General features: G+C 29.3%; 1 protein-coding gene across 2 annotated transcripts in view; it reads right to left on the minus strand.

Moving 5' to 3' along the window:
* Window positions 1-1,287: 1,287 nt before the first annotated feature.
* The window catches only part of LOC106458238, a 137,616-nt gene continuing 124,379 nt past the window's right edge, over window positions 1,288-14,524 (minus strand). For both annotated transcript variants that reach the window (XM_022384386.1, XM_022384387.1), the window contains exons 15-17: window positions 9,039-9,196; window positions 6,442-6,700; window positions 1,288-5,252 (exon numbers count right to left, since the gene is read on the minus strand). In XM_022384386.1, coding sequence (XP_022240094.1) covers window positions 5,058-5,252; window positions 6,442-6,700; window positions 9,039-9,196 — 612 coding nt within the window. In that variant the 3' untranslated portion in view covers window positions 1,288-5,057. The remainder of the gene's footprint in view (window positions 5,253-6,441; window positions 6,701-9,038; window positions 9,197-14,524) is intronic.

A 14,524-nucleotide genomic window follows, 5' to 3' on the forward strand; every position in this document is an offset into this window, starting at 1 on the left:
TAAGCATTTACCTTAATTCTACTAGTGGTTTTATTAAAAACAAATTGTGGTCTCTTAACTAAATAATACTTTACATTAAACAGTTATTTATCATAACAATTTTTCTTCTTATTTGTATTTGATTTCATATTATTCTCATATTTCTTTATATGTAGTTCAATGTCTGACCTCACTTTAAAAATAGCAATTTCAGATTGATTCTGGCTTCAACTGGTCATAATTGATCATTTTAAAGACTGGTCATGAACCAATTTCCTATAATACATTATTTCAGAACAAATTCATAACCTGGTCTTGGTCCTAAACCAGCAACACCTTGCTTTAAAGCCAAATTCAAAATCAACCATAATAGGTCATTTCATAATTGAATTAAAAACTTTCCTTGAACTAAAAGTACATTTCATATTTTGGTTCCTGCTACAAACCAATCACATCAGGTTAGTTAATAACTGATACAACTCTTGACTATGTTAATGAAGAGATGGCAGATGGTGTCATATTGTTGTGCTGTCACTGGACCGTGTTCACTTAGTGGCATCACATGGCACACTAAAGATGTCACAATTCTTGAATATGCTACAGAAGACATGGCAGATAGTGTCATACTGTGTTTGTCGCTGTACCAGGTTCACATAGTGGCATCATGAGGCACACTAAGGGTGGGCTCTTTTTCTTTAGGCTTTGATGTAGAAGTACAAATATCACATTGTTAAACTTAAGACATACCTACTACCAGAGTTCATAGCCACTCAACAGATCCATGTGTTTTGATAATAATTTAAATTCAAAATGTATTTTTGGACACCCTCTGATTGAAGAATAAAAATATTAATATCTTACAACGTGTTATATTTGCATTAACATTCAATCCTGAATTTTAATTAATATTTACTTATTGTCTATATTTACATTAAGTATGAACTAAATTCAGATTTATATGCACATGGAAAATGCAAAAATTGAACATGGACATACATCAGTGATTCAGCTTTACCATAACAAGTATGTAACTTAATCAAATACATTTCGCATAATCAACATAATCAAGTTTATTGCTAAAATGTACACAACATACATATATTTATTGTTCCAAAATATATTACATGAATAAATGAATTTATTTTTGTAAATGGACTTTCTTCAAAACTAGTTTAGTAATTGTTTCAAGTGTAAACACTGTCAGTTGAATACAGTTACCACAAAAAAAAAAAAAAGATTTTTCTTATAAAATATAGTTTACAATTTATTTTACATACTTGTAATAAAAACTATGTAAAAAAGTCTTGGCTTTTTATAGTATTTTTTTTCTGTAGATATGAAGAAAACTAATCAAAGTAAAAGCAATGAAATATTACAACATGCATTTTTTTGTAGCTTAACTTCAATTTTGAACACTACTTTGATGAAACAGTCCACAGAAATAAAATATTATTTTTCTGAAGGTCATTAAGCATATATCTAAGGCATTTCAGTTTTCCCCATTTTCCTGTGTACTGTAGCATTGTCTGATTTCATGCAAAGCTACACAAGGCTAATTTTGAAGTGATGAACTATAAGGAACGCAGCTAGACATCTACTCTTGTCAGACAAAAAAGCAATTTGACCATCATTCTTATAACACACTCATGCTTCAAAGTGTGCATCAAGATTTTATGTTTCTGATGGTAATGGGACACAAACCATAGAAACTTAGTTCCACAATCTAACACATTAGCCACTGCACTGCACTTGGCACAATAAAAAAAGTGCTTTTTTGTTATTTCACTGTGCAAAGAAATTGCAAAACTATCAATAAATGTTCTTTAAAAGTCATAAAAAGAAAACTATAATGATCATTGTAATTCCAATCAACTGTTAAACCATTTTCTATTACTAATTAATGTAACCTTAATCCTCATATTTTTTTCTCTAAAGCTTTATCTCATTTAATTTAATTTCCTATGAGAAACTTTTATACTCCCTGTTGTTACAGTTACATTAAAATTCCATTGGTGGTAGCAAAACATAAGGCTTCATTGGAAAGTTCAGATCACATAGTTAAAGTTTTGGCACTTAATAGATAAGCAAATTAATACAAAAAGAAAACATTGTAACTTTTTTCACATCAGTACACATTCATGTGCTATCCACAATCAGTTTCACAAGTTTTATGCTCCAAGTCTCAGAATTTGAAATTGTACCCTACATAGATGATTATTTTAAGAGAGTTCTAAATGTGAAATAACCCTTTCATCAAAAATTATTATTTAAAAATGTGTAAGAAATTATGATATAAATACATTACTAAAGTGACATCACATAAGAAAGCAAAAACTTTGTTTGTGTCATGTTAGGCTTAATTTTCTCACATTAATACATATACAGTACTGCATCTACTTGGTACATCAATTTATGTGGCCACTAGACTATAGGAAGTTAGTAATATCACAAAATATTTGTACCTACATTGCTAAAAATATCTAAAAATGATTAAAAATAAATGAAAGTAATGTAAACTGTTTTTCTCATTTTAATATTTCTAGGGGGGATGATTTTGTGCAACTCCCACTATTCTTAATTTTTCTCAAATACTTTTAAAAGGGTAGTATCTAAAACTTGTTTAACAAGTAATTTATATATTTGAGTTTCATTCTGAATCTCTAACCAGCTGTTTAAGAAAATGGTGTGGCAACACCAATCTATGCTATTTCCCTAAACAATAATTCTAAAGCCACAATAAATATTTTATGCACAACTATCCTAAATGCAAAATAAATGTTATACAATCTTTTTACTAGACATTTAGATGAACACCATACAATAAGTTCAATATTAATAAAAGCCCTACATAATAAAGCAGTGGAAAAAGATACACAGAGAACTACTACTAATAAAGATATAGTAAAATTAATAGACTGAGGTAGCTTGCAAGCAATTCATAATTATAAAATATAATGACATTTACATTACTTTGAACACTTTTATCATAGTACATTGATAAACACATTTTATACAAAATTACAACATTCTAGTTTTTAGTCTTAAAAAATTTATTTCTACTTCTTTTTTATCATATCATTAATGAAAGAAGTAAATGATATTGCATCATAGGTGTACAACACCAAATCAGCATTAAGCATTTTTTAAGCTAGAAAGTATGATAAAAGATTATTAAAAGCTTATTAATAAGTTCTGAAACATTGTTAAAAATCTCAAGCCAGTTTTTAAACAAGATGAGTGCATTATCAGTATTTCAATTACTTTATTGTACACTCTTGTTTATAAGTTGTTGTTTTCAAAATTAATGCTCATTGAGCCAGGCAAGTCTAAACAATAGTCTTACTCAAAAGTAATACTGAGCACATGACTTAATTATTTTACTGAAAACCTATACTGGATATGTTTGTGATTAAATGTTAAAAAAAATTATTAGTTTTATTCTTGTTATTTTATTACACTATCTTACATAAAAAATAAACTGATTGTCACTTCAAAGGCTAGATAGCTTCTTAGTGGTTTTATTTACTGACTCCAAAAATAGCAGAAGTTTAATTTTTTTAGATAAAAATAACTTTTTGATTTCAATAAGCAATCAGTGCTATAGGTTAGTGATATGTTGATAATTTGTTACTAATTGTTATGAAAAGAGTAAAATACAAAAATAGCACAAAGACAAATATATCCTCAGCTTTTATCAGCATTACAAAACTGTATCATGTATTAAAACACTTAGCGTATATAAAAAATGTTCTTTTTTTCAAAATTGAAATTATGTATATTAATGAAGCTTACCAAAACATAAACTACCTCGTTTTTACCTTTATAGCAATTAACCACTATATTGTGCATAAAAATGGACATTTAAAAGCTTATTTTACACAGTTCAAAGCTCTTCATCTGACAGCTGTGTTATAATGGAATATGTGTACCAGGTTTGAAATGATACTAAGTAACTGAACTTCAACTTTTCCAATTAAATTAAAGAATTTAAAATCTTTTAAACTGATTTAATTGACATATAGAGAAAATGATATCAAGATATTGATTTTAAAACTTCAGGAGCATAATATATTTAAACCAAGTTTCAGCAATGAGCACCTTTATTAAAAAAAACATTAAATGAATGAAGTTCTGCCATTTTGCTTTTAGCTAAACAGACGGATCTTATGCAAACATCATAGTTTCAAAAAGTTAAAGGTAGACTTATTGGTTAAAGTTTTGATTTCAACATTATGAATATGTTTTACTGAAAGAAAAAATCATTCCTATTCAAGAGTTTTGAATAAACTTTTTTATGTGATTTATATGTCTATATATACATTAATCATTCCTAGTTAATACTTAAAATTTGATTCTTGAGAACATAGAATATAATCTACATACCCAAGAAACAGGAAATAATGAAAAATACATGCAATTCTACCACACCCACTTATATGTAATAAATCACCAGAATAAATATGAAATATAACCAAACCTGGTACTTACTGTCAAGCTACTATACAAAAACGTACATGTGCCTAATTTGAACTTATACTATATTTATAAAGAAATTTTATCAAATATCAACAATTCAAAACATTACAAAATAGCTACCTAAAGCAACACTCTTTATTAGCTGTATTTCTAAAGTTTCTTGTGTTTGGCTAAACAAAGATAAAAATATACATTTTAGAAAGAAGCTGTATTAACACATTTTGCTACTCCAATTCTTCTGTCAGTGAGTATTCTTAATTTCCTCTGCATCGTTGCATTATCTCACATGCACTTGTTTTGTTATTTGTTTGTTTCTCAAGTATGCACCAAACAAAAAACAGACTAGGATAGTAGCATAGCATTTTGTTGAAAAAACATAAAACAACATATTAAATATTTTTAAAAAATATGAAGCACATTATATTATTTTAGTAATGCACAAGTTCTCTGTTGTTGTATATACCTTTTGAGTGATAGTCATTGTTAAGTTGTTTCCATAAAATTCAGTTTGAGATTACAAGAATGTAATACTGAAAACTGGTTAAGCCTCTTAAAAAAAGGCACTTCCATGCAACATGTATTTTCGAAGTCATATAGATATATCACACAATTCCTTCCATGAAATTGGTGTCAAGATTCTGAATCAATGTTCTCAGGTATGCCATCTCTTTTCTTGCATTTTCGAATATTACTTGTGGTTCCTCTGAAGTACATCGCAGACAGTTAGGTGCCATCACCATGGCAAGGTTGTTTGAGTCCATTTTGGTAACTGCAACATTTTCCTCTGCAGCAAATACCTATGAGAAGCATTACAGTAATACAATTCTAGACATATTTTTACATTCAGAATTATTCTATATTAAAAACATTTTTCAACTCAATTAGAGCACAATAATTTATAATCTAAATCACTATTCTAATGTTCATAGAATAAGGTTAATAGTTATTGACTAAGTTTTACTTCATAGAATAAGGTTAATAGTTATTGACTAAGTTTTACTTGTTTTTATTTTCATAAAAGAAGGTAAAAAAGCCATTAGCTAAAATTTATCTGTTTATTTTCACAGAATGCCAAAAGTCACTAGCCAACTTTTATTTGTTTTAATTTTCTTAAATGGTCAAAATCCATTAGCAAAGCTTTGGTTTATTTGTTAATTTTTTTTTTATCTCTGGAGTAGTATATACTTAAGCTACCCATTCTCATTCATTTTTACTTATTTAATTTTAATTTTCTATTGACAATACCACTTCAGGCTACCAGCTTTAACTCTCCTTGTGTCACTGGCCCTATGTGAGCCAGTAATAACCTTGAAGTTTTAATTATTATAAAATTGAAGCCCATACCTTTTATAATAAGGCCATATATTTTAAAAACGAATAAATGAAATAGCTTCAGCAGAAAGAATGGATCATGTTAAACAAGTTGACTGAGAAATGTGCAACTATCACATTTTACATTTTCTTAACTAATCATGTTGAAAACAGACATAAAAGTACATCTTAAGACACAGATTTTCAATCCATATTTAAATCACACAGAAACCTAAATAAGTCTGTAGCCCCACTTATATTTTTATGAAATGTTTAGTAAATCTAATAAAATTTAAAGACATGTATACAAAGTCAATGGTTTTTATTTTTGCTTCTATTGAAGTGAATGTTTACAGATTTTGAAAGCAGTGGATCATTTAATACATTATTAAACAGTTTCTACTAAATAAAAACATTTTAGATTGGTTTTGTCAGAAATTTTATGCCTCATTTACAATTTTTTACATTAGAAAAGGCTGATGACAAACTTCTTACTTGAGAAAGTAAACCAAAAATTACTGTTTAGTATGCAGTTGGTTATTTCAATCCCACAAAATCTTCCATGCAAAAAGTATGACTACTGTGGTATGAAATTGTGAAATAGGTATTAAAGACACATTTGACAGAGGAAGACCGAGATATCTTACTAGTACTTTTAAGTGCTGTTTAACTCACCTGTAAGAACCTGATTAAATATGCAAGGACTAAGCGGTTTAACTCTGGCAGCCTATGTAGAATGGCTATTGCTTTTACAGGATCACAGCAGTTTTCGATACATTCTTCATAATATATGTGGGGAATAAGGGGTTCATAAAGTTCCCGATACCAGAGTTTCAAAAGTGACACAGGAACATGAGGGTCGTTACATTCTACCAGCTGCCATTGATCCATCTTCACTTTCATTATATTTACCTCATCAATATCTCCTGGAACCCTGAAATACCATATTGTAGAAAACAAATATTCTAGGTCATATTCAATAATTAACAGTTTTATCTGAATCCACATATCCTCTATCAAAAAAATTTCCAAATGAGTTGCAATATAAAATATTTTCCATATTTGATGTAATGAGTTATTTAAAGTTTTGTATTAGAGGGAATAAAATAGTGCACACTTTTTCTTCAGAAAGCAATAGGAAATAAAAACTTGTATTTTAACAGTACTATGATCATTAATGCATTTTTTAATGAAGAATTTCTCTCTCTCTCTCTCTCTATATATATATAACATTAAACTGTTACTTTACAGGATATAATAGCAGTAATACTCCACACACTACTTTATAGTTTAACAACCTGAAGTTACAGTATTCATAATAATAATTTTTTTCCTTAAGTACAAGTTGATATATCCAATTTAAAATGGATTAAAAAATATGATATATGTTTTTAGGAGGAAGGGGTACATAAATAATCACAAAAAAAGAGTAAAAAATAAACATAATATGGGCAGCTTAAACACATGGTATTCACTACTAACATGCAAGCTTTGTGTATAATAAAACTCTGTAATTGTTTATCTTAACCTTGATTATTTATGTTTCAGTACAACAGTACATATCATGCAACCTTAAATGTACATAATTCAATGACAGCAATTACATGCTTTCAAAACAACCTTATGAACAGCAATAGAGATCATCATTTTTTTTATCTTATTTTACTGTGATAAATAACCAAATAAACAATTAGTGGTTATTGCCATTAATAATATTCAATAACATAGCACAAAAAATACATTACTGTAATTTGTAAAACTATAACATGTTGAATAATAAAATAATCTTAGCAATTATTAGTAACAATATCATTTGTATCTAGAAAATATAATGTCCCCAACTTTAATCAATAAACATCATACTTATACAATATATGAGCTTCTTTTACCCAAGGTTTACCAAAAGATAGACATTTGTATGCACTAGTACAAAAAAATAAGTAATGATTATTGGAGCTGATTGAAAAAACCTTGCAATTTTTGGTGTCATATATGCTATTTTCAAATTATATCATTAACCACTGACATTATACTGAAATGTTTTCTTTAATTAAAAATATTTCCACTTTCAAAGAAATTGCTTATAGTCTTAGACAAAAATTAAAAAAGAATAGATAAAAAATTGCTAATATTTTCAACTGAATTTGAGCTTTGTGTCTAAATCTAGTTCCAACTAACATTTCCTGCTTACTACTTCTTCACATAAAAAATACCTGTGCTGTAAATTTATTTCCTCATTTTAAGCCTTTGATAACATAACTTCAAATTTGACTTTTCAACTTTCCATAACATACAGTGATATCTCAAAGTTTTATAACCATATTTATAAAGTCACTTCTAAAAGAAGTATTTGGAGTTTCAACAAGTTTCAGATACCTTAGAATATCTAAAGGAGAAATTCTTGCTGACTTCTACATCAGTTATAATGTTTCTCCTAATTTAGCATGTATATACAATCTCTAACATCAACTGGAATGGAAGAATAATTAAGCCTTTTACAATAGCACTGAGCCTAATAGGTCCACTATTTTGGCATATGGTGATATTGAATCAAATGTTTTTAGTAATTTAGTAAACCTAAAAATTAAGAAAAATAAAATAAATAAATAGTGTTTTTAGCCATACTATATTATATATATAAACAAATCCTAAGTTAGAATGAGGAATTTCCAACCACAAGACTTCATGTAGAGTTACCAAGAAAATCATAGTAATCTGGAATTTGTAGTCCTACAGACAACCAAACTTGAATTTCTTCATGTTTCACAATTCCAAGTCTGTAAAATGTCTGTAAGAAAACTAGCAAAGGAACTACATGAATGTACAAGGTGTCCAAAAAGTCTGGAACTATAGATGATTTGCAGCTTTTCTTAATTTCAAATACATTACTGACTATGGCACTGTCAAAACATGAGAAGGTTGAGTTAATCCTGCTGTTAATCCAAACTTGTTTCAAATTACAAAGACAGCATGTGGAACATAGTCTGTAAAATTCTTTGAAGTGCCTATGGTTCCAGACTCTTCGGACACCCTGTAGCTAACTCATACAACAAGAAACTCCTTATTTTTTCTGCATAATCTTAAAAATACCTGAACTTTAAAAGTGAAGCTATTGTGGATAACAGAATTGAAGCATTATTTTATTATTCTGCTTATTTTACACATGTCTTGATTATTTTTATAACTAATAACATTATGCGTTAAGCACTTCTGCCTAATCTACACCACTACATACTTTGAGATTAATGACTACAATGTAGCTTATTAATTACCTGAATATTCCCTCTGTTTGAGCTCCATTCAGTTTTAAAACAAGTTCAGATAGAGTAGTCTGGATCCAAGGAAGTCTCCGACTTGGATACTTTCTTTTCTGAAGGGTCATCACATCTTCCAATTTATTCCCAAACATGGAAACTCGGAAAATTTGAAGCTAAACATCAAAATCAGACATATTTATTTAGTTTTTACAAGGATTAAAGAGGCTAATTATGTTATATTAAAATTATTTTAGAGCTTCACCATGTCAGGTCATTCTCTATCTGACAACCATGCATCTTTACAATAGTGGCAAAGTTTCCATATCAAAAATCTCCATTGGTAAGGTTATCATGTTTCAAGCCACAATCTTCCTCTCTGTAGTGTAGGAAATGCTTATTCTGGTGACTTGACCAGTTTATCTTCAAATGAAGTAGCATGAATACCATTTTCATTCTCCAACTGCTTGATGTACACAACTTTTGTTGCTTCTCCTTTTTTATTAAATTGTTTACTGTTGCCTTGGACACATGGATGACTTTTCTCACATAGCTTTGGGTTAATGCAGTCCCGCTGACATGGTGTGTGTGTGTGTGGGGGGGGGGGGTCAACTATATTTTGACTCCATGTCTAAAAGCTTTAATATTTTAGGAAAGTCAAGATAAGGATTTGTAGCTTGAGGAAATAATGTCAACACTATGTCTCAAACCTTAAGCTTGTTTGTTTAAGATTAAATTTTCACTTTAAGCTACACATCTTGTTTCCACACTTTTTTGTAGATCGCTATTTCCCTTTTAAATTAACAATTTTTAATAATCTTGTTTCTTTAGTTTTTTTATGTTCACCATGGACATAAATCTGTATAGTAAAAATGGTGTTCCATTAGACACAGTTTAGTTTAATGAAATACTTAGTTGGTGTATGATGTTATCTTGGTAAACAATGACAACCTCTGGATTGGCTTCAAATAGATTAGATGGCTATTGCTCCTGATATCATTGCCACAATGTTATCACTGATAATGGTACTGCATGTATGATCACTATGATGTACGGTGATCACCCTATCACATGTTATGTATATACTTGTAAAATATTTATAGCTACCAGAGGTGAAATTCTCAAGAAAAAAAAGTAGAGGTACTCAGCTGAGCGAAGTGGATCTGTTTTTGAAAACGAAAAAAAGCAATTTATGTGTAAACATAAAAAATGACAAAGCAGCTCAAATAAGTCCCGGTAATAGTAACTAGTAGTACATTAAAAAAATAAGTTCTGGTACTCATTACTGCTGAGTACCAGCAGAATTTCACCCCTAATAGCTACTATATGTATACATGGGAAGTGAAGGGCTACTAAACTAAGCATGAGTTTTAGAAATGCATGTTGACTCATATTTATAACTATCTATCTATCTATATAAATGCAGGCTTCATAGTTTTCTTAAGTTGTAAAGCCATATATATATATGAAATATTCAAGTTGTATAAATGCATGCATATATGTTAAATGCAAATATAAGCCAATGTGTCATAATATAAAAGGATATTTATACAAGTATGCACTTTTAATATTTTTTGTAATTGTTATATTTCTCCCTTCCTCTTTCTCCTCTCTGCTGGCCATAGTGAGGCCTGTCACAGTTTTGCTGCAGCTAGCCAGATTTCCTCTTAAGAGTGACATTCTGTACACTCTACAAGGTCAAAAATGTGTTAATTGACAACTATGAATTGATTATACTAATATACCTTTTCCCCCTCCATTTCTGATAGAGTTTGGGTCATGAAACTTCTATGATCATCTTCCACTGTGATGACCCTAAACTCTGGTGAGCTGTTGTTGCTGCATACTTTATCTGAAACTAAATATTTTCTAATTAAAATATATTGCTACAAAATTTGTGCCTCATTTTTTAGAACCGGCATCTTTTTTGCCATCTTCTGCTTGCACAATTCTTGCCATTCCTCATAGTCAGCTTCAAGGATGAATACTCTATCTGCAGTATTCATAAAATTTGCAATCACATAGTGTTGGCAATAATTCAACACTTACCATCAGCCATCGCCATGATTGCTGATCCAATGCTTGAAACTGAGCTAGTTGTCATCTTTCAAATTATGGCTTAAAGATTTAAAATTGTTGGAGACAGCCTAGACATTTGTATATAAAGTTTTAGACCTTTGAGTAACATGGCCAAAATTGATCATTCAGTGGTAAAATAATAACTGTGATCCTGTCAGCTACACTGTGTCCAAAAGGACAGGAACCTTATACATAAACAATTGACATGCAACATCCATACAGTTGCAACAATATGTTAATAACTGCTATGGTACATGTGTCATGCTTGTCATATAAACATCAAATTACATCCATGGCCTACATACACCTATATACATATGCATGTAGTAGATTATGTGGCTCCATATAAACCACAGACTACATTAAAACGATTTGGGGTGAACAGCTATGCTGCCACTGTTATTTGATAGGTAGTCAAATAAACTTAAAAACTACCTTACACAATGTGTAATGATGCATTTAGTAAAACTGCCCACGTTTTATTACAATACTCACAGCCATTTTTATTGTACGCAGATGGAACAATATTAAATAATAAAGAACAACAAATGGACAATCCTTATTATGAACCACTACCATAGTTCATGATATTTTCAATGGAAAGGGCTGTTACATATTATTCCCAAAAGCAAAAAATTTTCAGTGGTATCACTCTCCTTATAATACACCAAACAATGTTAAAATGTAGTTCTCATAGGTGTCGTTCCACCATAACTTTATATCAGCTGTGTTTTCATGTGACTTGCTCATTTCCATATTCAAAATAATTTTAATATAATATACTCAACCCTCTGTACATGAGAACCACTGTTACTCAGCTTCCATTAAGTATGCAACAAAAATATACAATATATTCCTAAAAGCTTCAAACTTTTAATAAGTCATATAGGAATAGCATAATACATCTTTATATAAATACAACCAAGCTTCTAGTAACCCTTTTCCGGCTATACATTGGATAGCTTGGGTTACTTGCTTATTTCAAATTACTGAACCAACAACCTTACAATAAATAATAGGTTCACTCAGGCTTATGCACTGTTCAAGTAAGATTTGCATACATCTATGCTTCCATTTTTTTGCTAATTAGCCTTCAAATATCCTTAAGTAGCAATCCTCAAGACTAACAGAATACAGGTCTGACTACTAATAATACAACTGAAATCATTAACTGACAAACACTTAATAGAAGCAGCTGTAAAGAAAATATCAGTGGCTCCATTTGGCTATGAATGACTATGCTAAATATATGGTAACTTCTGTCCTTAATTTTAACTAAGTTTAGGTTTTTTTTCTATACTGATCCAGAATCTATGTGCACTTTTAGTTGTGTCTAAGAATATTTTGTCATTCCAAGTTCAGATAGTTTCAGTGAACTTCTACATGATTTGAATACCAATTATTATATTACTTGGGTATATAGATGTCACAGATAATGGCTGGCTCTAAAACCTTAAAACTTAAGAAGAATGTTAATGTAGAGAGAAAGTTAATGCTAATATGAGTTTAGGATATTGTCTAGCTAACCTATTTATAAAACTAATGAAATAAACTGTTTTATGCATGTTAAAAAAAAAATACAAAAATTATATGTATAGTTATAAAGCTTCTGCTAAACAAGTTTGGTATAAAATAAGAAGATTACGATACAAATAATGCCATTACAGTACATAACCCAAAAACTTTATAATAAAACCTATATAAAAGCAATAAACATAAAGCAACAACAATTTATTGAATTTTTCATAGCATTACATTTAATGATAAAATGGTATAAAGATATGTTATCTAAAGTTTATTTCTATATTTTCAATCCCCATTAATCATTGCAAAGCAACCTACCCAAGTGTCTGTTCAGACACAACATTTATCGCAATAATTCACCAAAAAAGGAAAGTAATAGGATACGAAATTGAGAAATATTTCCATGTATTTTATAATAAACAAATAAAAATAGTATAAATGCATATTAATAAAAGATAATGACACCACAAACTCATTACATTATCTGTAGGCGATTGTTCAAAACACAAAAGCTATAATTGTAGGATTTGTTTCTGAATGATTGAGGAGTCGTAAAAGCCAAAATGCGCTTATCCAAAGAGAATAGTTCGAATACTGTCTGCCCATTACAATTTTAGTGACAGGCATGGAAGGGGGCCGTGTGAGGTGTGTGAAACATTATAAGTGTAGTGAGTGTTAGTATCATAAGCCTAAAGTAAAGACGTAGTGTGGGATCACCTAGCTTAGAACCAAGTACATAAAATTTATCATGAAAGTAAAAATAGATTCAATTTTAAACTTAAATCATTTCTGAATAAAGTTATTTTCTGTTATATCATCAATGTTTTTAATATAAAACAAATATCTTTAATCAATGGAGACTTTAAATTAAGAAATCAACAAATATTTTTCCAGTTTTGTTGTCTATACATTTTACTTTATACTTTCAGTACACAGACTAACAACAATATTAGGTTAACTTTTGTTGCTAAGCAACATCACATAAAAGCCATTGTTGGAACACAGTGTTACCAAAATGCACTGGCTTTTCTATATATCAGAAGTTGTTAACTTAACTGATTTTTTACCAATAATTATTCTATGAATACGCCATGAATTCATTTCATGAATGATCTTAATTTTGATTGGAATTTACCAATGGCTGACTTCCTTGACTGCACTTTTCTGCCTCTTTGTTGTCATGCTTGATTTTGCAAAATGTATTTATTTCAGTTAGCTATGAAATGCGAGGATAAGGTATACTATGGGGTGGGGGTTGCCATTCATTTCTGATGGGCTATACGCCAGTCATATAGTATTATACAGAAAAAAAAATTATGAAATAGCAGACATGGGCCTTTTCAGATAGCTCAAGTACATAAAACTTCAATAGGTCTTACATCCTGCTTATTTAATCTGACTGTATTAAAATAAATAACAAATAAATAAATTCTACTCCATTTTCAATTATATAAAAGTCTATTTGCATAAAAAAATAATGATAATCTCTGAAGGATATGATACATTTCAACTTTAACTCAGTTTTTCTATTTATATTTTAGTAAACTTTAATACAACCCAAAAATTTTTTTAATCTATCACAGTATTTATTTTTACTTATATTACTAGATGTTTGAATTATTGTAATGAAGTGAATAAGAGGACTTTCATATAAACTAAAATTATTTAAAAGTTCTAGCTTGCACATACAACTGTTTCAACATAATTTCTTCTAACTTGTCCTCCATTTTTCAAAACTGAAGTGACTAATTGAAACTAGATGTTAAAAAATTATCAGAAAATTGCCACAAAATATGAGCAAATATATAAATTCATAAGAGCTCCATATTTCACCTAAATTTTCATTAAGGGATAAATGCTATTAAAAAAAAAGTCTACTGGTTAGTTTACTAAAATGGAAT

The sequence above is a fragment of the Limulus polyphemus genome, unplaced genomic scaffold (assembly GCF_000517525.1).
Source record: "Limulus polyphemus unplaced genomic scaffold, Limulus_polyphemus-2.1.2 Scaffold434, whole genome shotgun sequence".
NCBI lineage: Eukaryota > Metazoa > Arthropoda > Merostomata > Xiphosura > Limulidae > Limulus > Limulus polyphemus.